This window comes from Bombina bombina, chromosome 3 (genome assembly GCF_027579735.1).
Source record: "Bombina bombina isolate aBomBom1 chromosome 3, aBomBom1.pri, whole genome shotgun sequence".
Classification (NCBI taxonomy): domain Eukaryota; kingdom Metazoa; phylum Chordata; class Amphibia; order Anura; family Bombinatoridae; genus Bombina; species Bombina bombina.
Window position 1 is genome coordinate 645,117,411 of NC_069501.1, and position 26,569 is coordinate 645,143,979.

At 38.8% G+C, this 26,569-nt stretch overlaps 1 protein-coding gene and 1 pseudogene across 2 annotated transcripts in view; both read left to right on the plus strand.

Annotated features, from left to right (window-relative positions):
• Nucleotides 1–26,569, plus strand: part of NLE1 (notchless homolog 1) — a 48,484-nt gene that overhangs the window by 3,209 nt on the left and 18,706 nt on the right. For both annotated transcript variants that reach the window (XM_053707355.1, XM_053707356.1), the window contains exons 7-10: nt 9,552–9,744; nt 18,389–18,524; nt 24,940–24,986; nt 25,973–26,175. In XM_053707355.1, the coding sequence (XP_053563330.1) occupies nt 9,552–9,744; nt 18,389–18,524; nt 24,940–24,986; nt 25,973–26,175 (579 nt within the window). The remainder of the gene's footprint in view (nt 1–9,551; nt 9,745–18,388; nt 18,525–24,939; nt 24,987–25,972; nt 26,176–26,569) is intronic.
• Nucleotides 13,730–14,248, plus strand: LOC128651459 (GSK3-beta interaction protein-like; annotated as a pseudogene).

Sequence of the window (26,569 nt, forward strand, 5' to 3'; positions counted from 1 at the left end):
CTGTCCTACTATATCTGCCCCAGTCAACTGTAATTGTTATTATTTTGAAGTGGAAATTTCTAGCAGCAACAGCAGCCCATCCACAAAGTGGTAGACCATGCAAGCACACACAGCTGTTCTGGAGAGTGCTTAATAGGGTAGTGTGTAAAAATTGCCTATCAACTGTTGCCTCACTCACTACAGAGTTCCAAACTGCCTCTGGAAGCAACAGCAAATTAACCAGAGATCAGATTGCTTTTTAATTTTCTAAATGTTCCCCAATTTTAAGTATAGTGATCTTTATTTAAAAATAATGATAGTAGCATCTTTATTTTTTAATAAAATAACTGCAATAAACGGTTATGAGGGGTTAAAGTTGGCGGGTGTGGGGTGTTAGAAGAATAAAATAAAAAGGCACTGAAAAGTGCCTTTACATTGTGGTCTAGGAGGACTGTGTATTCCTGTAAATATACATGTATATGCTTATATACATATGTATTTATGTGTATATATGGGTATATGTACTGGATATACATAAAAAAATAAATGAAAAAATGATTTTCAGCCAGGGTTTTTATGGCCTGCCATAAAAGAGGGGTTGACTACCTTCTTTGCTTACTCTGGAAGGGGCCTGCTCATAAACCTGACCTCCTGGGAAAAAATATTTTTTAAAGTGACAGTCTACGCCAGAATTTGAATTGTTTAAAAGATCATTCATTTTGCCCATTCTCCAGTTTTGCATAGCCAACACTGTTATATTAATATATTTTTTACCTCTGTGATTACCTTGTATTTAAGCCTCTGCAGACTGACCCATTATTTCAGTTATTTTTACAGACTCACATTTTAGCCAATCAGTGCCCTCTCATAAGTAACTCCATGGGCGTGAGCACAATGTTATCTATATGGTGCTGAAAAACTGTCAAATGCATTTAGATAAGAGTTGGCCTTCAAGGGCTTAGAAATAAGCATATGAGCCTACCTAGGTTAAGCTTTCAACTAAGAATACCAAGAGAACAAAGCAAATTTGATGATAAAAGTAAATTGAAAAGTTGTTTAAAATTGCATGACCTATCTGAATCATGAAAGTTTAATTTTGACTAGACTGTCCCTTTTTAATAGGGTAATCATTTATTTTTAATAAACGTCTCAGGTGTACTTTATTGGAAGGAGAAAAATATTGATTACCTTAATAATAACAACCTGAATAGTTTTATTTAAGTAAAGAAAAATAATTACCTTAACAATTAGTTTTAATTAACTAAAACTATAACATTTTATTTTTACTGCTTGCCCATCCCTCCTCACACTTTGGTTTCTTTTACAGATCTATTCAACTTCAAACAATCTTCTATTTAGTGAGTCTTTTTAAAGCTTAGTAAATGATTCTGTGTACATAGATTTGCAGGGGAACAATGTCATTAAAGGAACAGGAAAGTCAAAATTAAACTTTCATGATTACAATAGAACATTCAGTTGTAAACAACCTTCCAATATAGTTCTATACTTTAATGTACTTTGTTCTCTTGATATCCATTGTTGAAAAACATACCTAGGTGGGCTCACGAGCCATGTGCTACTGTGATATCTAGACTAGGGTTGCCAGTGCCACCCGTCCCTTAAAATACAGAACACTTATAAGTTACACATGCTGCAGGGTGTGCAAGGAGGAATATGAATAGTGCTGTTCAGAAATACAATACATGTTCCTCCCTGCACACCCTGCAGCATGTGTAACTTATAAGTGTCTAGGAAAACATGGCTGAGGTGGCAACCCTAATCTAGACAGAAAATTGCCCAAAATAATCTAAAAGAAGCTTTTGGGAGAGTGTGACATTGTGAATGTATTAATGAAATGAATTAAAAAAATAACATTACAGCCATAAATATAGAGCCTCGTGCTACATAATAATAAACTAGTCCTTATTTCAGGATGAACAACAATGTATTTTATAATGTATATTAAATATAAACTACCAGTATATTTTAGATAGATTTTTCTTAAAAATGTAAATAAAAAAATATATATATTTTTTTTTTATCCACTCTGTTTGGCACAGATATCTAAACTAATACATTATTAGGTTCTGTTACATTTCTCCTTTTTGTTTTAAAAATTGTTACTTTGTGTAATTTTTTTTTTTTTATATATATATAAATGCACTTTGACTACTTTTTGTTCATAATAAATGTTTCTTAAGTTTTTTTGCCTTTGTCTAACATTTGAACCATGTTACTGAAGTGACTGGTAGTAACAGTACTGTGTTTTTAGATAGATATATATATCTATCAGCAGAAGAAGAAGGGAGTCAATCACAGGGTCTTGCGGTAGCAAATCGTGTCTTTATTGACGTTTCAGGGTTATCCCCCGTTTTCAAAATAGTCATATCAAACAGCAAATACTTACCCCCCTATATACCCCTACTAATCGCCAAACACCCGTCGGTAGATTGCGGCCATGACCGGAAGTGACATTGCATCATGTGACCCAAACATCAGTGTTACCATGGCAACCGGACGCTGTACCGGAATAAACCGAAGTGACAGCTAAAAACAAAAGTAATTAAGAAGACAGCACCTTAATATATGTGGCTTATGGGGCACGGAACCCAGGGTCTGCCTTGTCCTGCAGGTACTCCAAATAAACAAAAGATTGTTCCAGCCACCAGTAATTTTAAAAGACCTTTATTTTTTCATATTATTGGGCTGAGTAGTGAGACATAGATACATATATTATGGCAATTGTTTTATATTGTATTGTATGACATCATACCTTTCCCTTTAAATATTCTTTAACCCCTTAATGACCGGACCATTTTTCAATTTTCTTACCCTTAATGACAATGGCTATTTTTACATTTCTGCGGTGTTTGTGTTTAGCTGTAATTTTCCTCTTACTCATTTACTGTACTCACACATATTATATACCGTTTTTCTCGCCATTAAATGGACTTTTCATCATGTCTTATAATTTACTACAAAAAAAAAAAAAAATATGAGGAAAAAATGGGGAAAAAACACACTTTTTCTAACTTTGACCCCCAAAAATCTGTTACATATCTACAATCACCAAAAAACACCCATGCTAAATAGTTTCTAAATTTTGTCCTGAGTTTAGAAATACCCAATGTTTACATGTTCTTAGCTTTTTTTGCAAGTTATAGGGCCATAAATACAAGTAGCACTTCGCTATTTCCAAACCACTTTTTTTCAAAATTAGCGCTAGTTACATTGGAACCCTGATATCTGTCAGGAATACCTGAATATCCCTTGACATGTATATATTTTTTGTTAGAAGACAACCCAAAGTATTGATCTAGGCACATTTTGGTATATTGTATGCCACCATTTCACCGCCAAATGCGAGCAAATAAAAAAAAAACTTTACATTTTTCACAATTTTAGGTTTCTCACTGAAATTATTTACAAACAGCTTGTGCTATTATGGCACAAATTGTTGTAAAAGCTTCTTTGGGATCCCCTTTGTTCAGAAATAGCAGACTTATATGGATTTGGCATTGCTTTTTGGTAATTAGAAGGCTGCTAAATGCTGCTGCGCACCACACGTAAATTATGCCCAGCAGTGAAGGGGTTAATTAGGTAGGTTGTAGGGAGCTTGCAGGGTTAATTTTAGCTTTAGGGTAGAGATCAGCCTCCCACCTGACACATCCCACCCCCTGATCCCTCCCAAACAGCTCTCTTCCCTCCCCCACCCCACAAATGTCCCCGCCATTTTAAGTACTGGCAGAAAGTCTGCCAGTACTAAATAAAAGGAGTTTTTTTTTTTTTTTTTTTAATAAAAAAAATAAAATATTTTAGCTGTGATGGACTCCTGCCTTAGCCCCAACCTCCATGATCTCCCCCCCCCTGCCAGTACCCAATTTGCCCAAAAACAAAAGTATTTTTTGCTCTTTTTCTTTTTTTTAGGTTTTCTGTAGTGTAGCAGCCCCCCACAATACCCCCTCCCCCTCCCAGATCCTTTTATATTATTTAAAAAAAAAAATCTTTCCCCCCCCCCCCCCCCCCTTCCCTCCTCATTGGTGTCAGTGGCCAGCTAATGCGCTCGCACACCCACGCGCACGCACGCTCCCGGCACCCGGCGTGCACATTGCACTTCTAGGAACCGGATGCCGGGTAGAGATGGGCCGCCCACCCGCCTCCCTGTTGCGCTCCCACCCACCAACGAACCGGCACCATCTCTACCGGTGCAGAGAGGGCCACAGAGTGGCCCTCTCTGCATCGGAGTCTTCTAAAAAGGTATTGCAGGATGCCTCCATATGGAGGCATCACTGCAATACCCTGAGAGCTGCTGGAAGCGATTGCGATCGCTTCCAGCACTCTCTTAGACAACTGACGTACCAGGTACGTCCATTGTCATTAACTACTTGTTAATGCATGACGTACCTGGTACGTCAGTTGTCATTAAGGGGTTAAATATATTTCTTGAATTACCCTTTTTACTGGGCTGAGTAGTGAAATACAGATGCACAAAAGAATTTTCCTCACCCCTTTTTAAAGGGGTTTGAGTAGTGTGATACTGATATCTATACCATGGGAAACGACCTGTATTATACCAAATGAAATTGCATGTTTTCCAAATAAGTAAGAGAACTCTATAATGAATTGGTTTATATAACTAGCATTTATGAAAAAATTATCTTTGATCTGCTTATTATGTGCAATATCTCTTCTATTTTTATTTTGTACATATGGTTTTATCTTTAAACTTTATTTGTTATTTTTAACTTTTCTCATGTGATTAGTAAGAATGTCTATTACAACTAAAAAATAAATATATATTCTGGTTGTCCATAAGATGGCACTGTTGTAAAAATGGAAAATCACGTGTGAACAGGTGAAGGGTATTTAAATGATGAACCTGTGTATTTTAAGTATACATGACTAAGGGCCTATAGCAGGCCTGAAACGTTGTATTTTTTTGCTTAGACCCAAGAATATGAGAAAATAAAGGTCTTTTAAAATTACTGGTGGCTGGAACAATCTTTTGTTTATTTGGAGCTAAAAACAAAACACAGCTGATACCCACGTACCAGGGCTACATATGGGATGCAGGAAAAATACATTGGTAGACAGATATTGTCCAACATTAGATACCAGGCATCATATTACATGGCAGTACAATAGTAAAGTTTACGCATAATGAAATACATTATAAAAATGCAGACTAAATTACTAACCTGCTGGCAATAGTACTATAACAGCGTATTCAGTTATGCTACTTAAGCAAGAAACATAATCACAGCACGAAGTACACATATGTGCATAAGACAGCTATCTTAAGGGGGTGCTACCAGACGTCAATCCCTGCATATAGACACTAATAGATAAGGTATAGTGTCAGCAGCCTAGCGCCATGTATGGAAACTAATAATATATATACAAACTAACTACAGAACTAAGTGTGTATGGGAGACTGCAATAAGTGCAAAGTTGCATGCAAGCTATGGAGCAGTATGATCCTTACTGATTAGGTTATCAAGCCACTTGCTGATTGATATTGATATGAAGTTTTAAGTATGGGCTGTAGATCCAAGCCATAAATGTCTACATGTATTCTCTGACAAGCTGCATATCATTTATAACGTACTACAGAAAAATAAAAAATATGAAAAATATATAAAGAAAGTATATACAGAATACAGGATATAAACTAGGCGTGAAGTACAAAGTTGCATGCAAACTAAGGAGCAAAGTTATATTCCAAGCATCAATAGCCAAGTTTTATGCCATTTACAAGCAACAATGCCTGTCCAAATGTACATTAAGCCCTCTGGGTGTCATTGTTCCTAGATCAAAGATCCACCTCGACTCCCTTTGGAGGAGGATTTTGGCCCTATCTCCTCCCCTAGTGAGGGGGGGGGGGACATGGTCGATGATGATCTACTTAAGGTAAGACCCTCTGTGGCCTGCTGCCAAAAAAATGCCTGGCTACAGGCTGGTCAGAGGACCCCTTCTTTATGGCTGTCCGGTGGTTGGTCATCCTAGTTCGTAGGTCGTCTACGGTTTTGCCCACGTAGAACATCCCACAAACACAGTGGCGTAGGTAGACTATGAAACTTGTGGTACAAGTAACCCTGTGTTTGATTTTATATTTCTTCGTTGAGTAGAGATGGCTAAAGTGGTTGCCTGTGGTGAGTCCCCCACATGTACAGCCAAGACAGCAAAAGCATCCTGGTTTGTTTTTTAACCAAGTCTCACTGCTGTAACATTTGATAGGGTCTGTTTTAATAAGTTGGTCTCTGAGGGACTGGGCCCTGCGGTATCCAATCCTTGGTGGAGGCATGTTCTTAAAGGGTAGGCCCTTGTCTGTAGTAAGGAGGTTCCAGTTCTCCGTAATGCCTTTGCGATGCCCTCTTTGCCTGTGGTATATGTTGTAGTGAAGGTCAGTTTGTCTGTCTCTCTGTTTTTCATCTTGTAGAGTAGTTCCCTTTGGGTCTCCCTCATTCCATGGTCTTTGCAGTCCTTCAAGTTCCTACTATGGTAACCCCTTTGGATAAATTTGTGCTCCATCTCCATCATTTGTACATTCCTCCGTTCAATACTGGTGGTGTTTCGCCCTTTTGAATTGTGAAGTTGGTAGTGCTTTCTTTAGACTTGGAGGGTGGCAACTGGAGGCACATAGAAGAGAATTCTTATCTGTGGGCTTACTGAAGAGAGTGGTGATCAATGCTTCCCCCTATTTTATAATCCTTATGCCAAGGAAATCCACCGATTCCCTGTTGTATATCATTTTGAATTTCACAATGGGGTGGACTCCCTTTAATTCCTCAAACCACTGTAATAGCTCATCCTCTGTGCCACGCCACAGTAGAAACAGATCGTCTATGTATCTTTTGAATAGGTGTATTCTATGGTCATGAAACACTATTGCCAGCAGGTTAGTAATTTAGTCTGCATTTTTATAATGTATTTCATTTATCCTGCATCCCACATGTAGCCCTGTTACGTGGGTATCGGCTGTGTTTTGTTTTATTTTTAGAGGTCACTTCGGTTTATTCCGGTACAGCGTCCGGTTGCCATGGTAACACTGTGACGTTTGGGTCACGTGATGCGATGTCACTTCCGTTCGTGGCCACAATCTACCGACGGGTGTTTGGTGATTAGTAGGGGTATATAGGGGGTAAGTATTTGTTGTTTGATATACCTATTTTTTGATATACCTATTTTGAAAACGGGGGATAACCCCGAAACGTCAATAAAGACACGATTTGCAACCGCAAGACCCTGTGAGTGACTCCCTTCTTCTGTTGCTGTGTATTTACCTTGGAGTGCACCCGGGCACCACGGGCCGGTTTGGGCCTTGTTCTTAACCAGGAGTGCTTCTACCATCTTCCTTTGATTATATATATATATTAGGGTTGCACCAATACCATTTTTGTTAAGACAGAGTACAAGTACCGATACTTTTTTTCAAATACTCACCGATACCAATTACCAATACTTTTTTATGTCATGACAGTTTACCTAGCACATTACAGAGTAATGATTTCAGATCACTTCTTTATAATTATGAACTGACATTTTGAAATAATAAAACAGTTTTATGTGCTTGTTGTCGCAAAGTTTACAGAACATGTTTTAGGGCTGCAACTAACGATTATTTTCATAATCGATTAATCGGCCGATTATTTTTTCGATTAATCGACTAATTGGATTAAAAAAAACCCAATAATTGTTTCCTATACTTTAAATAAAATCCACATACATACAGGCCCATTTATCAAGCTCCGTATGGAGCTTGAAGGGCCGTGTTTCTGGCGAGTCTTTAGACTCGCCAGAAACACAATTTATGAAGCAGCGGTCTAAAGACCGCTGCTCCATAACCCTGTCCGCCTGCTCTGAGCAGGCGGACAGGAATCACCGGAAATCAACCCGATCGAATATGATCGGGTTGATTGACACCTCCCTGCTGGCGGCCGATTGGCCGCAAGTCAGCAGGGGGCGGCGTTGCACCAGCAGCTCTTGTGAGCTGCTGGTGCAATGTTAAATGCGGAGAGCGTATTGCTCTCCGCATTTAGCGGTGGTCTTGCAGACCTGATCCGCAAGACCTTTGATAAATTGGGGCCTGAGTGTTACAAATATAAACTTCAGACTAAAACTTTACATTAACACAACTGTTTGTCCAATTTTTAAGCAGCAGAGAACAGTTTTATAATTAAACAAAACAAAAACAAAACCTGCCTGAAAAGAGGTAGAACTAGAAAGAGACTATCACTGTTAATAACATTCTGTTATTCACTCTTTCAGAAACTTTGCATTGAAATGCAAAAATCTCAACATGTCCACATGCTTCTGGCTAAGGCTGGTTCTCTGTTTGCAGCTATATTTCCTGCAGCAGAGAAAAGGCACTCAAATAGTGTTGAGGTGCTTGAGATGTATAAGTAGGGTTTTGCCAATTTCACCAAAGTGGGATATTTATCTTTGTTAGCTCTTCACCAATGCAAAGGGGTTTTCCCCTTGGCAAGGGGCCTCTCAATAAAGTAATCCTTGACTTCAATTCTTACATAAAAAAATATCTATATGCAATGGTAAATAACCAGTTATAAGGTTAGGGGAAATATCTAGTCCGCTCTAAACATAACAGATATATACATATAGGTTGAATCTGGTACATATTATCACAATATATTAAATATAAAAAAACAAATCAAACAAAAACAAATCAAACACGCTAAGGACTGTATATCAATAACAGGACAAAGCCTTACACATTTATTTTTACAGTACATATAATGAGCAATAACAAGCAATACGCTAATAATTGTGCAAACAGATAATAGTGCACATCAATTTAAATAACTCCCTTCAGTCTAGGGACTAGGTGTAAATAAGCTCAGCACTATATTATGCAAAGCATAGTTCCAAATCACCTTATTTAATATAAACAATCCAAATGATGACTATTATATCTGGGTTGCACATAAGCCTGGGGTAGTTGTAAACGTATACTGTCCTGAAAAAGTGAAAAGTAGATGTCTGTAGATGTCCTTTAGGCTAAGGACATAACCATAAAACACAATACCATATGCATGAGTTAATTGGAGTGAAGCAGCTGGTGTTGTGCACAGACCAACTAATTGCAAACCAACTAATCGATTATGAGATTCGTTGACAACTATTTTCATAATCGATTATTATCGATTATGACGATTAGTTGTTGCAGCTCTAACATGTTTATAAATATATTACAATAACATAATAATAACAATAAATAACAGCTGCAGCAACTAGGGCTATAAAGCTACAATTTAAAGGGGGGATTACTGGATGTAATTGCGCTGTAGGGTGCCAATATAACTCATCAATCTGACATTTGTACTTAATACAAAGTAATATAATTTAATTCTAAAAATAATATTGGGATAGGAGTATCCAAGAATCCCCTTTGAGAAAAATGGGGCATTTGCATTCTACTGACTCAACAGAAAATAGGGCTGGTCTTCATATTTTTCCAGGGTTGCTTTTTATTCCCAGTCCAAATGTGCAATTGTCTTTGAATTGTTATTTTTTCCTCTTTGTATCAAAAACTACATTGTTTTCTATTTCCCTAGCAACCCAGAGTGCAGATATATTGCTAGTGGCTCCAAGGACTGCAGTGTTCGTATTTGGGATACTATATTAGGGCAGTGTCAGAGGATTCTTACCAGCCACACACAATCCGTGACTGGGGTGAAATGGGGTGGTGATGGTCTGCTTTACTCTTCCTCGCAGGACAGGACAATAAAAGCCTGGAGAGCACATGATGTAAGTTTGCTAAAAGTATTTGGAATAATATATTTACAGGGACACTGAACCCACATTTTTTCTTTTGTGATTCAGATATATTCAGATAAAACATGCAATTTTAAACAACTTTCTAATTTACTCTTATTATCAATTTTTCTTTGTTCTCTTGCTTTCTTTATTTGAAAAAGAAGGCATCTAAGCTATTTTTTGGTTCAGTATCATGGAAAGCACGTGTTTATTGGTAGGTGAATTTACCCACCAATCAGCAAGAACAACAGTGTGTTCACCAAAAATGGGCCGGCATCTAAACTTACATTCTTGCATTTCAAATAAAGATACCAAGAGAATGAAAAGAATTTAATAATAGGAGTAAATTAGAAAGTTGCTTAAAATTGCATGTTTCATCTGAATCACAATAGAAAAAAAATTGGTTCAGTGTCCCTTTAAGTTAACTATATAATCATTGTGTCGTATTTGAAATACATTTGGATTTACAAATAAAAAAAATGTCCTTTCAACAGAACTCAGAAGCCAAATCAGTTAAAGTGACATTACACTTTGATATGGTAATATAAAATCATAAATCATATTTATAAAAACAACTTTGCAATATACTTTCATTTTTTTGTGCCCTTTTCCTGTAATTCCATTCTGATATTGTGAGGTTTTCAGTTCCTGTTTGGAATATGTGTTCTGCACTTCCTTTTCTCACAGCCATTGGCTGCACATTCTAGTGACCTATTTATAACTGTCCCTAATTGGACACAGCAGAGAAGGTAACCTAAGTTACAACATGGCAGACCCCATTGTTTTATAGACACTAAAACTTAACACTTATTTTGTCAATATTTAAACAGCGAATGAAGCTTTTAAAAAATATATATATCTACATGTTATTCTCAGACTATTCTTTGGATGCTTCATTCTATCTAGCATTTATTTTGTGTTTAATGTCCCTTTTTAAGGGGGTGTTTTTTAACTTTCAAGAAATTAACAAATCTGGTTAAAGTGAATGTAAATTTTCACGAATGAAAGCCCTGTTTTTAAAAATACTATTAAAAACAGGGGCACTTTTATTCATGAAAGTTTACATTGCAGCCGTTTTTTTTTTGTTTGTTTGTTTTTTTTTAAATACTTGCCTTTTCTTCCTTGCAAGCGTGGAAAATCGGAGCAGCGTTTCCCCCACCCCCAGTTCGTCTCGTCTTACGTCAGAAATGACTAATTCGGCTTCCTCTAATAACGACTTTCCCCCCGCCCCCGAGCAAACATTGCTTGAGGCCACGCAGTGATTGGAAGAAGCCAGATTCGTAATTTCTGACAAAAGAAGAGACGACCTGGGGGCGGGGGAATCGCTGCTCGGGTGTTCCACGCTTGCAAGGAAGAAAAGGTAAGTATTTTATAAAAATGGCTGAAATGTAAACTTTCATGAATGAAAGTTCCCCCTGTTTTTAATGGTATTTTTAAAAACGGGGCTTTCATTCATGAACATTTACTTTAACTTGCTTAAAAGGACACTGTAATACAAAGTACAATATTTGAAAAACTATCGCTTATATACAGTTGTGCTCATAAGTTTACATACCCTGGCAGAATTTTAAGATTTCTTGGCCATTTTTCAGAGAATATGAATGATAAAACACAAACTTTTCTTTCACTCACGTGTCTGGCTGAAGCCGTTTATTATCAATCAACTGTGTTTACTCTTTTTAAATCATAATGACAACAGAAACTACCCAAATGACCCTGATCAAAAGTTTGCATACCCTGGTGATTTTGGCCTGATAACATGCGCACACACACGCAGGGTTTTGAATGGCTATTAAAGGTAACCATCCTCACCTGTGATCTGTTTGCTTGTAATTAGTGTGTGTGTGTATAAAAGGTCAATGAATTTCTGGACTCCTGAGAGACCCTTGCATCTTTCATCCAGTGCTGCACTGACAATTCTGGATTCTGACTCATGGGGAAAGCAAAAGAATTGTCAAAGGATCTGTGGGAAAAGGTAGTTGAACTGTATTAAACAGGAAAGGGATATAAAGATATCCAAGGAATTGAGAATGCAAATCGGCAAGTGGAAAATGAGGCGTTCTGTTGGATAACATACTGCATTCATCTTGCCATCAATTCTGACCAAATTTCCTGTGCCTTTTGTAGTTCACACATCCCCAAAACATCAGCGATCCACCTCCTTGTTTCACAGTAGAAATGGTGTAGCTTTCATCATAGGCCTTGTTGACTCCTCTCCAAATGCAGCGTTTATGGTTGTGACCAAAAAGCTCAATTTTGGTGTCATCACTCCAAATGACTTTGTGCCAGAAGGTTTGAGGCTTGTCTCTGTTGTTTGGAGTATTTTAGGCGGGATACTTTGTGGCATTTGCGTAGTATTGGCTTTCTTCTGGTGACTTGACCATGCAGCCCATCTTTCTTTAAGTGCCTCCTTATTGTGCATCTTGAAACAGCCACACCACATGTTCTGTATTTCACCTGAAGTTATTTGTGGGTTTGTCTTTGCATCCCGAACAATGTTCCTGGCAGTTGTGACTGAAATTTTAGTTGGTTTACCTGACCATGGTTTGGTTTCAACAGAACCCTTCATTTTATATATAAAAACATGGAAGGGAACTGCACTCCAAGACCGGACCAGGTACACATCCTGTGACTCAGCAACATCCAGCCCTGGCTGTGATGTCACCAGAGCCACAGGCAGTTAACCCCAGTCAGGAATGGGTGCAAGAAACATGGGGGATTACAAACAAAAAGTAATACAACACATAGAAACACCCAGCACTCACCAGCTAGCTCACAGCTAAGATAAAATCACAACTGGAAAGGTTAGTTACCGCATCTGGCCAAATGGGAAAGCTCAGGCACCACGTCAAGGTCCTTTCCATTGCCTGAGTCCCTAACACAGCCACACCATCATGCAAGCTCACAAAGCCAAAAAGACTGAGAACAAAGAAGGGGTGCACAGGTGGATGTAATCACCCAGAGAAAATACAAAAACATGGAAGGGAACTGCACTCCAAGACCGGACCAGGCAACATCCAGCCCTGGGTGCTAAATAGCACTCCAAAAAAGCTGTGATGTCACCAGAGCCACAGGCAGTTAACCCCAGTCCGGAATGGGTGACATCACAGCTTTTTTGGAGTGCTATTTAGCACCCAGGGCTCGATGTTTTTGTGCACCCCTTCTTTGTTCTCAGTCTGTTTGGCTTTGTGAGCTCGCATGATGGTGTGGCTGTGTTAGGTACTCGGGCAATGGAAAGGACCTTGACGTGGTGCCTGAGCTTTCCCATTTGGCCAGATGTGGTAACTAACCTTTCCAATTGTGATTTTATCTTAGCTGTGAGCTAGCTGGTGAGTGCTGGGTGTTTCTATGTGTTATATTACTTTTTGTTTGTAATCCCCCTTGTTTCTTGCACCCATTCTGGACTGGGGTTAACTGCCTGTGGCTCTGGTGACATCACAGCTTTTTTGGAGTGCTATTTAGCACCCAGGGCTGGATGTTGCTGAGTCACAGGATGTGTACCTGGTCCGGTCTTGGAGTGCAGTTCCCTTTCATGTTTTTGTATTTTCTCTGGGTGATTACATCCACCTGTGCACCCCTTCTTTGTTCTCAGTCTGTTTGGCTTTGTGAGCTTGCATGATGGTGTGGCTGTGTTAGGGACTCAGGCAATGGAAAGGACCTTGACGTGGTGCCTGAGCTTTCCCATTTGGCCAGATGTGGTAACTAACCTTTCCAGTTGTGATTTTATCTTAGCTGTGAGCTAGCTGGTGAGTGCTGGGTTTCTATGTTATATATATATTCAAATTTTTGCAACTAAAATTGTTAAAATTAAAAGTGTTCCTTCCTCACAAAGCTCGCTATTTTCTTACGCACCTAGCTAGTGGCTGGTAGTACAAGTGCACAGCCCTTTAGCCAGCAGCCGGACACCACTGGCAGAGCCACTGAGTTTCCCTAGGTTTTTTTTTTTTTTTTTTATAGACAATCCATGTAAATAAAAATGTCCTTAATCGAGTACATCCCGGGAGAAACATCTAGCAGGGTGGAAGGGCTTCGGAAGCTGCTTAGAAATTGTTTGCAGTCTTTTTGGGGACGTTGTAAAGCACCAATGGCAAATTCAGAATTCAAAGATTTGGAAGGAACAGACGTAAAAGATATGCGGTTAGAAGCAGAGGCGGTTGTCAACGATGTCCTGTTTGCCGTTAGTAATATGTTTGTTTCAAAAAGCTTACCTTGTGCTGTGGATGTGGCCTACAACAATGTGGAGATAAAGGAAGGGACCAGATACTGCCTTGAGCTTACAGATGCTGGACTCAGGGTGGTTGGCAATGCTTTTTGATCATGTAGATGAAGAGTCACATAATCCATACCATGAGATGATTTATTCCTTACTGGACTCCCTTAGCCCAGCGTACCGCAAGGCATGTGGAAATGCCCTGCCGAGAAGACTGGATTCCTTGAAAAGAGATGGACAATCTTGATCTATAAATTTTAAAGTAGCAGTGCCACTTAATTAAACAAAGCTTTTACTTCTTTTTATACAATGATTTGCTCCCTTTTATTATTCTGACCACAATCTTTACTGCAGTATCTTTTAACCCTTTGAGTGCTAAGCACTTTGCCACCTGGGTGCTAAGATTTTTTAATGTTATTTTTATTCTTTTATTTTTTTGAACAATTTTTTTTTTTTAAACTTTTTATTTTTTCAGACCCCCAAGACTTACACTGTTGGAAAGGTTAGGTGATTACCTTTCCGATGGTGGGTCTTTGGGGTCTGTAGCTGCTTAGATGCCTGAGATACAAGCTTCTAAGCAGCATGCCCCCTGCTCCTATACTTAACATTGTTAAGTATAAATAAAGTTGCGCAGTGACGTCATCACGTTATTGCACGTGACGTCACCATGCAAAACGGGAAGCCCCGGCGATGCCTGTCACTCTACAGGCAGGATCGCTGGGGTAGGAGCGGGTGGGAGCCCCCAGATCTCCCTCAAGGTGGGAGAGTGCTAGTGACGGCTTTGAGCCGTCATTAGCACCAGAGTGGGAAACTCTGTGACGGCTCAGAGCCATCATTAGCACACAAAGGGTTAATACATTATTTGTAGCAGTAATCGACCTGGAATTTTTGTGGTAAAATCTACTGGAGCAAATTCACTCCATTGGCTCAAAAATGTTGAATGCACATTTACTGATACTGCCATTTGAAATTAAACCATCATATTTTAATAATGGAATTGCTGCTTTAACGTATATACTGTAGTATATGAAACCCAAATTTTTTATTTTTTCTTTCATGATTTAGAAAGAGCATACAATTATAAACAACTTTCTAATTTACTTCTATTATCTATTTTGCTTCATTCTCTTGATATTCTTTGCTGAAAAGCATATCTAGATATGCTTAGTAGCTGCACATAGGTGCCTCCAGTGATTGGTTCACCTTGTGCATTGCTATTTCTTCATTAAAGTATATCTAAAGAATGAAGCAAATTAGGTAATAGAAGTAAATTGGAATATTGTTTAAAGTTGTATTCTCTACCTTAATCATGAAAGAAAATGTTTGAGTATAGTGTCCCTTTAAGCCTTTCATTTTTTAAATGACTTGCAAATGTGTTTCAGGCCTTCCCCTCATAAATGGAGTTTTACTGGAAAGTTGCCATGTTGCTAACCATTTTGCATGATATTGCTCTTTCAAAACTAGACTGCAGAGCATCTTGTATATTTCTGATGATGCACACAGCACAAATATCTTCTAGTATATTAACAGGAAACTGTAACGTAAATGTGATGCTGAATTTACATGATAATCTGATTTAAAATTCTGTACTTCATAGATGAACATTTTCAGTATTGGATAGTAGCAAAAGCTGTAGACATATGTGAATATCTAGATATTTTTTGTTATTTTGCACTTTTTAAGTATGAATACTGCAGCATGGCTTCATTTGTTTTGTTCTTGTTATCTATATAAGCTTACTAGCGCCGTCTGCATTTTTGAGGCAGGATATTTAATATCATTGAGGCCAAATAATTGTGAGTATATATTGCGGAAATATCTATTGGCTAAAAAACATTTAATGTCTTTATTCCCCTGCAAAATGTTATTTATCATTTTTCTTTCCATACTGTCACGTTTTGTTTGTGTTCCTCTCCGTTTTATGATTCAGTTACTTTATTTGCATGGACATCTTTATTTTGCTGATTTTATTTTTTGCAAATAAAATGACTGACCGTATCTTTTCAGTGGCAATTAAAGTGAAGGTAAAGTTTTATGGAAATGAAAGCAGTATTGTGTTAGTTGTTCAAAATATAGCAAGATCGCTAAGTTTGTATTACATATTACTATATATATCAATATAAAATAAACAGTTTTTCTTTACGTGACCGGCCGATTAAAGCTCCTCCCTCCAGTTATTTCCTGCTTTCTGGTTGTATTACGTATAGAGCGTTTCCACCCGCTCTATACGTATGGTAAATGCGCGTTCTCGATTTTCTTCAATCTTGCGCATGCGCACATTACGCATCAACCTCAATTTGCGCCTGCGCGAGTAAATACTATTACCATCTGTTGCCAATTGTTGCTAAACAAAGTGCGTTCGGGCCAGTTGCTTGAATGAAGGCGATGTGCGCAAGCGCAAAGCTGGAACGAGCACGGCTTATAAGATACAGGAAGTGTATCTAACGCATGCGCATATGAAACAGTTATGCAGTGACGTCAAATGACGGCCGCCTAGCGGCCAGACAGATAATTGGATAATAGAACAACGTGACCTGGCTGCCAAAAAAAAAAATTAATTACGGGCAGATTACAGAACAAGGAGATTAGAGTTTTCAAAAGCGGATAAAAGGTTAAATATCGATTTTTAAAGAAATTGATGAATTAAACTCACATTAGTTTTAATGCTACTTACATTTGAAAAGTTAGAAAGATGCGAACTTTACCTTCACTTTAACCAAAGTCTGGTAACGCTTACATGAATGTATAACTGGAGGGATTTCTAATCGTCTAAGATAAATGTTTGTTTTGGAACATGCATCTTGGTTTAAATTACCAATAAATATATTTATGCAAAGTTGTTCTTGTAAAAAAAAAAAAAAAAAAATGTCCTTAATCACTTAACTTCAGTTTATTGCTGCATAGTGTGTTGCAACACAGTGGTTAAGGACATTGTAGTTATGCACACTTTAGGTTACCTAGGTGTAGCCAGTCATGCACCCCACAGAACTTAGACATGAAACCCAATTTTTTTCCTTCATGATTCAGATAGCTCATGCAATTTTTAAACAACTTTCCAATTTACTTCTATTATGTAATTTGCTTCATTCGCTTGGTACTAAGTACTAATGGGAGCTAGCTTAAAGCCAACGACGAGGCAAATATGTGCAGCCACCAATCAACAGCTTATAATCCTACCTAAGCATACTTTTCAACAAAGGACACAAAGAAATGAAACCTATTAGATAATAACAATTTGGAAAGTTATTTAAAATTGCGTGCTTTGTGTAAATCATGAAAGAAAACATTTGGGTGTCAAGTCCCTTTTAAAAGAGACAGTCTTCTCCAGAATTGTTATTGTTTAAAAATATAGATAATCCCTTTATTATCCATTCCTGAATTTTGCATAACCAACATTTTTTTATTAATATTCTTTTTACCTCTGTGATTACCTTGTATCTAAGCCTCTGCACACTGCTCCCTGGTTTCAGTTCTTTTGAAAGACTTGCCAACTCCTAAATAACTCCACGTGAGGGAGCACAATGTTATCTATAAGGCACACATGAACTAGCACTGTCTAGCTGCAAAACTGTCAAAATGCACTGAGAGGGGCTGCCTTCAAGGGCTTACAAACTAGCATATGAGCTTACCTAGGTTTAGCTTTCAGCAAAGAATACCAAGAGAACAAAGCAAATTTAATGATAACATTAAATTGGAAAGTTGTTTAAAATTGCATGCCCTATCTGAATCGTGAGATTCATTTTGACTAGACTGTCTTTTTTTTAAGGTGAAGCATTTTGCTGCTTCTGGTGCTCTGACACTTTGATCTATCAGAACACACTGTGAGCAATTATTCAAGATGGCAATATACTCTTTGTTCAGGCAGAGCAACATTTGAAATTATAAAAAAGGACAGGCGCTATAATTACTAAATATACATTTTTTATATATATATGTGTGTGTGTATATGTATATATATATGTGTGTGTGTGTATATGTATTATTATTTTTTTAATTAGACAATCTGGCACACACACACACACAATATTTATTAGTGATATGACATTTTGATGCTTTGCAGAGTACATTCCACTGTAGTGAAAAAAGATGATGTCCTTTGCCTTTAATTATTTTATTTTACTGTTCATTTTTTAGGACCTTTTGGGCTTCATATGAAAACTTTTTGTTTTTCCTTTATTTTAGCCTTCATCCAAAAATGTAGTCTTAATCTGATTTAAAATAAACAGTGTTTCTTCTGTTATGTGTGATCAGTCCACGGGTCATCATTACTTCTGGGATATAACTCCTCCCCAACAGGAAATGCAAGAGGATTCACCCAGCAGAGCTGCATATAGCTCCTCCCCTCTACGTCACCCCCAGAGTGTTTTCTGAATCTTGTGCTTGCTTTCAACCCTACTTTGTCTGATTTGGGTTTTTTTATTACAGGGAGTGCTATGTCGCACACTGCAAGGTCACGCTCACTGGGTTAACACAATGGCACTCAGTACAGACTATGTGCTCCGCACAGGGGCTTTTAATCCAGCAGAAGCGTCCATCAACCCTCAAGACATGAGTGGCTCTTGTAAGTACAAGTTTGTGTTATAACTAATTATATCAATCATAGGTCACCATACAGTTTCATTGTGATTGTCGTACAAAGATAAAACATTAGTTTTAGTCTTGTAACCTGGGAACCTATAGGTTAAAATTATTCAGATGCAAGGCTTTCTAAATGATGCAATGTTACACTGTCTATATCTGTGTATTTTATTGTTACCAATTCTACTCTGTAAATAAGAAAATAGTTATACCTTGTATTGATTGCAATATATTTTTATGTATTGCATCTACTTGTTAAAGTATGAGGAAAAAATATATCCTGAAGAGGCAGCGTTCTATATTCTAAAGGATTCATTAATAGATTACCAATCAACATCCAGTCAATATAGTGACATTCCAGTGTTACATGAATTATAGTGTACACATTTCCCTCACTCTTTACTCTAGCTATAATCTGTAATCTATTTCTCTTGTAAGGTGTATCCAGTCCACGGATCATCCATTACTTGTGGGATATTCTCATTCCCAACAGGAAGTTGCAAGAGGACACCCTCAGCAGAGCTATAATATAGCTCCTCCCCTAACTGTCATAGCCAGTCATTCTCTTGCAACTCTCAACAAGCTAGGACGTTGTACGAGAGAGTGGTTAAATATAGCTAGTTTATTTTCTTCAATCAAAAGTTTATTTTTAAATAGTACCGGAGTTGTGCTATTTTATCTCAGGCAGTAAATAGAAGAAGAATCTGCCTGAGGTTTCTATGATCTTAGCAGGTTGTAACTATATCCATTGCTATTCTCACATATGTCTGAGGGGATTACACAGATAAGGTAACTTCAGCGAGAGAATGGCGTGCAGTTTATTCTGCTATCAGGTATGTGCAGTTATAATTTTTTCTAGAGATGGAAAACACTAGAAAATGCTGCTGATACCGGATTAATGTAAGTTAAGCCTGAATACAGTGATTTAATAATGACTGGTATCATGCTTACTCCCAGGGGTAATACCCTTATGATATTTACAATATAAAACATTTGCTGGCATGTTTAATCATTTTTATATATGCTTTGGTGATAAAACTTTATTGGGGCCTAGTTTTTTCCACATGGCTGGCTTAAATTTTGACTAGAAACAATTTCCACTGTTGTAGTATAAAAGTTACAGTTGGTGCAGTTAAAATTACAAACTGTGACATCCAGCTTCCCTCAAAGGCCCTCTGAATGCCATAGGACATCTCTAAAGGGCTCAAAGGCTTTCCAAAGTCGTTTATTGGGGAAGGTAGGGCCACAGCTTGCTGTGGCAGTTGGTTGTGACTGTTAAAAAAACGTCTATTTCGTTTTTTTGATCCGTTTTTTGAACTAAGGGGTTAATCGTCCATTTGCAAGTGGGTGCAATGCTCTGTTAGCCTATTATACACTCTGTAAAAATTTTGTTTGATTTACTGCATTTTTTTCACTGTTTTTCAAATTCTGAGAAAATTTGTTTCTCTTAAAGGCACAGTACCGTTTTTTATATTTGCTTGTTAACTTGATTTAAAGTGTTTTCCAAGCTTGCTATTCTGTATAAACATGTCTGACATAGAAGAAACTCCTTGTTTATTATGTTTAAAAGCCATGGTGGAACCCCCTCTTAGAATGTGTACCAAATGTACTGATTTCATTTTATGCAATAAAGATAATTTTCTGTCTTTAAAAAATGTATCACCAGAGGAATCTGACGAGGGGGAAGTTATGCCGACTAACTTTCCCCACGTGTCAGACCCTTTGACTCCAGCTTAAGGGACTCACGCTCAAATGGCGCCAAGTACATCTAGGGCGCCCATAGCGTTTACTTTACAAGACATGGCGGCAGTCATGGATAATACACTGTCAGCGGTATTAGCCAGACTACCTGAACTTAGAGGTAAGCGAGATAGCTCTGGGGTGAGACAAAATGCAGAGCATACTGACGCTTTAAGAACCATGTCTGATACTGCCTCACAATATGCAGAAGCTGAGGAAAGAGAGCTTCAGTCAGTGGGTGATGTTAATGACTCAGGAAAGATACCTGATTCTAATATTTCTACATTTAAATTTAAGCTTGAACACCTCCACGTGTTGCTTAGGGAGGTTTTAGCTGCTCTGAATGACTGTGATACCATTGCAGTGCCAGAGAAATTGTGTAGACTGGATAAATACTTTGCAGTGCCGGTGTGTACTGATGTTTTTCCAAATACCTAAAAGGTTTACAGAAATTATTAATAAGGAATGGGATAGACCAGGTGTGCCATTCTCTTCCCCTCCTATTTTTAGAAAAATGTTTCCAATAGACGCCACCACATGGGACTTATGGCAGACAGTCCCTAACGTGGAGGGAGCAGTTTCTACTCTAGTAAAGCGTACTACTATCCCTGTCGAGGAGAGTTGTGCTTTTTTTTTTTTTTTTTTTTTTTTTTTTTTTTAGATCCAATGGATAAAAAATTAGAGGTTACCTTAAGAAAATATTTATTCAACAAGGTTTTATCCTACAGCCCCTTGCATGCATTGCCCCTGTCACTGCTGCTGCGGCGTACTGGTTTGAGTCTCTGGAAGAGGCTTTACAGGTAGCGACTCCATTGGATGACATACTTGGCAAACTTAGAGCACTTAAGCTAGCCAATTCTTTTATTCTGATGCCATTGTTCATTTGACTAAACTAACGGCTAAGAATTCTGGTTTTGCTATACAGGCGCGCAGAGCGCTATGGCTTAGATCATGGTCAGCTGACGTGACTTCAAAATCTAAGCTACTTAACATTCCCTTCAAGGGGCAGACCCTATTCGGGCCTGGTTGAAGGAGATTATTGCTGATATCACTGGAGGAAAAGGTCATGCCCTTCCTCAGGACAGGTCCAAATCTAGGGCCAAACAGTCTATTTTTCGTGCCTTTCAAAACTTCAAGGCAGGTGCGGCATCAACTTCCTCTAATAATAAACAAGAGGGAACTTTTGCTCAATCCAAGATGGTCTGGAGACCAAACCTGACATGGAAAAAAGGTAAGCAGGTAAAAAAGCCTGCTGCTGCCTCTAAGACAGCATGAAGGAACGGCCCCCTATCTGGGAACGGATCTAGTAGGGGGCAGACTTTCACTCTTTGCCCAGGCGTGGGCAAGAGATGTTCAGGATCCCTGGGCGTTGGAAATTATATCCCAGGGATATCTTCTGGACTTCAAAGCTTCCCCCCAAAAGGGAGATTTCACCTTTCACAATTATCTGCACACCAGATAAAGAGAGAGGCATTCTTACACTGTGTACGAGTCCTCCTAGTTATGGGAGTGATCCATCCAGTTCCAAAGGAGGAACAGGGACAGGGTTTTTACTCAAATCTGTTTGTGGTTCCCAAAAAAGAGGGAACCTTCAGACCCATTTTGGATCTAAAGATCTTAAACAAATTCCTCAAAGTTCCGTCGTTCAAGATGGAAACTATTCGTACCATCCTACCACTGATCCAGGAGGGTCAATATATGACTACAGTGGATCTAAAGGATGCTTATCTTCACATTCCGATACACAAAGATCATCATCGGTTTCTCAGGTTTGCCTTTTAAGACAGGCATTACCAGTTGTAGCTCTTCCCTCGGGATTAGCTACAGCCCCAAGAATCTTTACAAAGGTTCTAGGGTCACTTATGGCTGTCCTAAGGCCGCGGGGCATAGCAGTAGCCCCTTATTTAGACGACATCCTGATACAGGCGTCAAACTTCCAAATTGCCAAGTCTCATACGGACGTAGTACTGGCATTTCTGTAGTCGCATGGGTGGAAAGTGAACGAGGAAAAGAGTTCTCTATCCCCACTCACAAGAGTTTCCTTTCTAGGGACTCTGATAGATTCTGTAGAAATGAAAATTCACCTGACGGAGTCCAGGTTATCAAAGCTTCTAAATTCCTGCCGGGTTCTTCATTCCATTCCGCGCCCTTCGGTGGTTCAGTGTATGGAAGTAATCGGCTTAATGGTAGCGGCAATGGACATAGTGCCGTTTGCACGCTTACATCTCAGACCGCTGCAACTATGCATGCTCAGTCAGTGGAGCGGGGATTACACAGATTTGTCCCCTCAACTGAATCTGGACCAAGAGACCAGGGATTCTCTTCTCTGGTGGCTATCTCGGGTCCATCTGTCCAAAGGTATGACCTTTCGCAGGCCAGATTGTACAATTGTTACGACAAATGCCAGCCTTCTAGGTTGGGGTGCAGTCTGGAACTCCCTGAAGGTTCAGGGATCGTGGACTCAGGAGGAGTCTCTCCTTCCATTAAATATTCTGGAACTAAGAGCGATATTCAAGGCTCTTCAGGCTTGGCCTCAGTTAGCAACTCTGAGGTACATCAGATTTCAGTCGGACAACATCACGACTGTAGCTTACATCAACCATCAAGGGGGAACTTGAAGTTCCCTAGAGATGTTAGAAGTTTCAAAAATAATTCGCTGGGCAGAGATTCACTCTTGCCACCTATCAGCTATCCATATCCCAGGTGTAGAGCACTGGGAGGCGGATTTTCTAAGTCGTCAGACTTTTCATCCGGGAGAGTGGGAACTCCATCCGGAGGCATTTGCACAACTGATTCATCGTTGGGGCAAACCAGAACTGGATCTCATGGCGTCTCGCCAGAACGCCAAGCTTCCGTGTTACGGATCCAGGTCCAGGGATCCCAAGGCGACACTGATAGATGCTCTAGCACCGCCCTGGTCTTTCAACCTGGCTTATGTGTTTCCACCGTTTCCTCTGCTCCCTCGACTGATTGCCAAGATCAAGTAGGAGAGAGCATCAGTGATTCTGATAGCACCTGCGTTGCCACGCAGGATCTGGTATGCAGATCTAGTGGACATGTCATCCTTTCCACCATGGTCTCTGCCTCTGAAACAGGACCTTCTACTTCAGGGTCCTTTCAACCATCCAAATCTAATTTCTCTGAGGCTGACTGCCTGGAGATTGAACGCTTGATTTTATCAAAGCGTGGCTACTCAGAGTCAGTTATTGTTACCTTAAGACAGACACGAAAGCCTGTCACCAGGAAAATTTACCATAAGGTATGGCGTAGATATCTTTATTGGTGTGAATCCAAGGGTTACTCATGGAGTAAGGTCAGGATTGCTAGGATATTATCTTTTCTCCAAGAAGGTTTGGAAAAAGGATTGTCAGCTAGTTAAGCGTCTGGCAGATGTTCCAGACGTTCAGGCATTTTGTCAGGCTTTAGTTAGAATCAAGCCTGTGTTTAAACCTGTTGCTCCACCATGGAGCTTAAACTTGGTTCTTAAGGTTCTTCAAGGAGTTCCGTTTGAACCTCTTCATTCCATAGATATCAAGCTTTTATCTTGGAAAGTTCTTTTTTTTTTTTTTTTGGTAGCTATTTCCTCGGCTCGTAGAGTCTCTGAGCTATCTGCCTTACAATGTGATTCTCCTTATCTGATTTTTCATACGGATAAGGTAGTCCTGCGTACCAAACCTGGGTTCTTACCTAAGGTGGTATCTAACAAGAATATCAATCAAGAGATTGTTGTTCCATCCTTGTGTTACACAATTTGGACGTGGTCCGTGCTTTAAAGTTTTACTTACAAGCTACTAAAGATTTTCGTCAAACATCTGCTTTGTTTGTTGTCTACTCTGGACAGAGGAGAGGTCAAAAGGCTTCGGCAACCTCTTTTTCTTTTTGACTAAGAAGCTTAATCCGCTTAGCCTATGAGACTGCTGGACAGCAACCTCCTGAAAGGATTACAGCTCATTCCACTAGAGCTGTGGCTTCCACTTGGGCCTTTAAAAATGAGGCTTCTTTTGATCAGATTTGCAAGGCGACGACTTGGTCTTCGCTTCATATTTTTTCAAAATTTTACAAATTTGATACTTTTGCTTCTTCGGAGGCTATATTTGGGAGAGAGGTTTTACGGGCAGTGGTTCCTGCCTTGTCCCTCCCTTCATCCGTGTACTTTAGCTTTGGTATTGGTATCCCACAAGTAATGGATGATCCGTGGACTGGATACACCTTACAAGAGAAAACACAATTTATGCTTACCTGATAAATTTATTTCTCTTGTGGTGTATCCAGTCCACGGCCCGCCCTGTCATTTTAAGGCAGGTAATTTTTAAATTTAAACTACAGTAACCACTGTACCCTATGGTTCCTCCTTTCTCGGCTTGTTTTCGGTCGAATGACTGGCTATGACAGTTAGGGGAGGAGCTATATTACAGCTCTGCTGTGGGTGTCCTCTTGCAACTTCTTGTTGGGAATGAGAATATCCCACAAGTAATGGATGATCCGTGGACTGGATACACCACAAGAGAAATAAATTTATCAGGTAAGCATAAATTGTGTTTTTTCTGTGTCTGCTAGTCTACATGTTATTTTTTTAATCATGTTTAAGTAATATATAGTGTATTCATATTCATAATATATATTTGTTGTAGTGACGCTGTTTATTTTTTCCTTTTTAGTAGAAGAGCTAAAGGAGAAAGCATTACAGAGATACAGAGAAGTTCGGGTATGTCTGGGTTAAGAAATCAAATTATTTTTATTTGTGACTTTTATAAATACAAATAATGCATCTGTTTAACCCATTCGCTATCACTCCATTTAAACAGAAATATAGCCTTTGTTTTGTTTTATTTGCCTATCAAATCTCTCTCTTTATATACAAACATATACACACACAGGGATCTAGGCCCATTTTTGTATAACTTAACTTTAACTTTCTCAATTATTATATTATTTATACACAACTTGTGCAGTCATAAGACAAATGGTTGTAAAAGTTTATCTGGGATCCCCTTTGTTCAGAAATGGCAGATATGCATGGCTTTGTGACTGGTTTTTGGTAATTAGAAGGCTGCTAATTGGTACTGCGCACTACATTTCTGAAATTCATGATAGTAAAGAGGTTAAACAGCTGCAAGGAGCAATATGTAGTGTAGTGGTTACCCTCCCACCTAACACCTCCCTGATCCCACCCAAACGGCTCTTGCCTCCTCCCCCCTCAGGTCACCATTATCTTTAGGGCTTTTGTATTATCATTTATTTTCTGTAGTGTAGGGATCCATCCTTTGCGCCAGAGTGTTACATGGAATTTTACAAGACTTTTTAATTTGCTTATATGATACATTTGACTTCATTCTCTTGGTATAGATTGTTGAAAAACATACCATTTTAGTAGGCTCTGGAGCAGCAATGTACTACTGGCTGATGGCGATTGGTGACTACACACACATGCCAAATACAGTAGAGCTTTTTATTTTTGCACTTTTATGTCTGTTTAATTAATGACTTGCATGGCCTGGTACTAGGTATCAATATCGTACTGAATATATTTATTAATTGCCACAAATGCTATAGCATTTTTAGCATAATGTTTATAGTTGTATTTTCATAATTTTGGATTTACAAAGAGATATTGTATCTAGGAGCAAAATGTGAACTTTCTATAGAAAATCATAGTCCACTTTCCAACTTTTTTTATTTCTGTTAACACAGGGGCAAGGTCCCGAGAGACTAGTTTCAGGCTCTGATGACTTCACATTGTTTCTCTGGGCCCCAGCAGAAGATAAGAAACCCGTACAAAGAATGACTGGACATCAGGCTTTGATTAACCAAGTTCTGTTCTCTCCTGACACTAGAATCATTGCTAGTGCCTCTTTTGATAAATCTATCAAGCTATGGGATGGAAAGACTGGGAAGTAAGTCATTTGTCTAGCACATTAACTATTACCATCTGCTTGTGCATCTGAAAGAACCTTATATGTTGTACTGTAAAACAGTAAGCAATACATGAAATGCTATAGAAGCTTTTATAAAATAGTGACACTATCACATATTGTCACAACTTGGTGCATAGCCTGTGACTGGCATCAGTATGCTATGATTACGGCTATGCCGAAACGCATAAGCCTGCCAGCCAGAGGTGCCCCATCTCTGTCTGTTTAAACTAAACTGCATGTCCTATTTTATTAACCAATAAAGGTTATATTTTATATTCACAACTAGCGCTCTTGTTTCTCTTGTTTGGTGATCTTTAGTACAGGAACAGGTTTAGATGGGGGGGGGTTAAAACAGGGTTTACAGTAACAAACA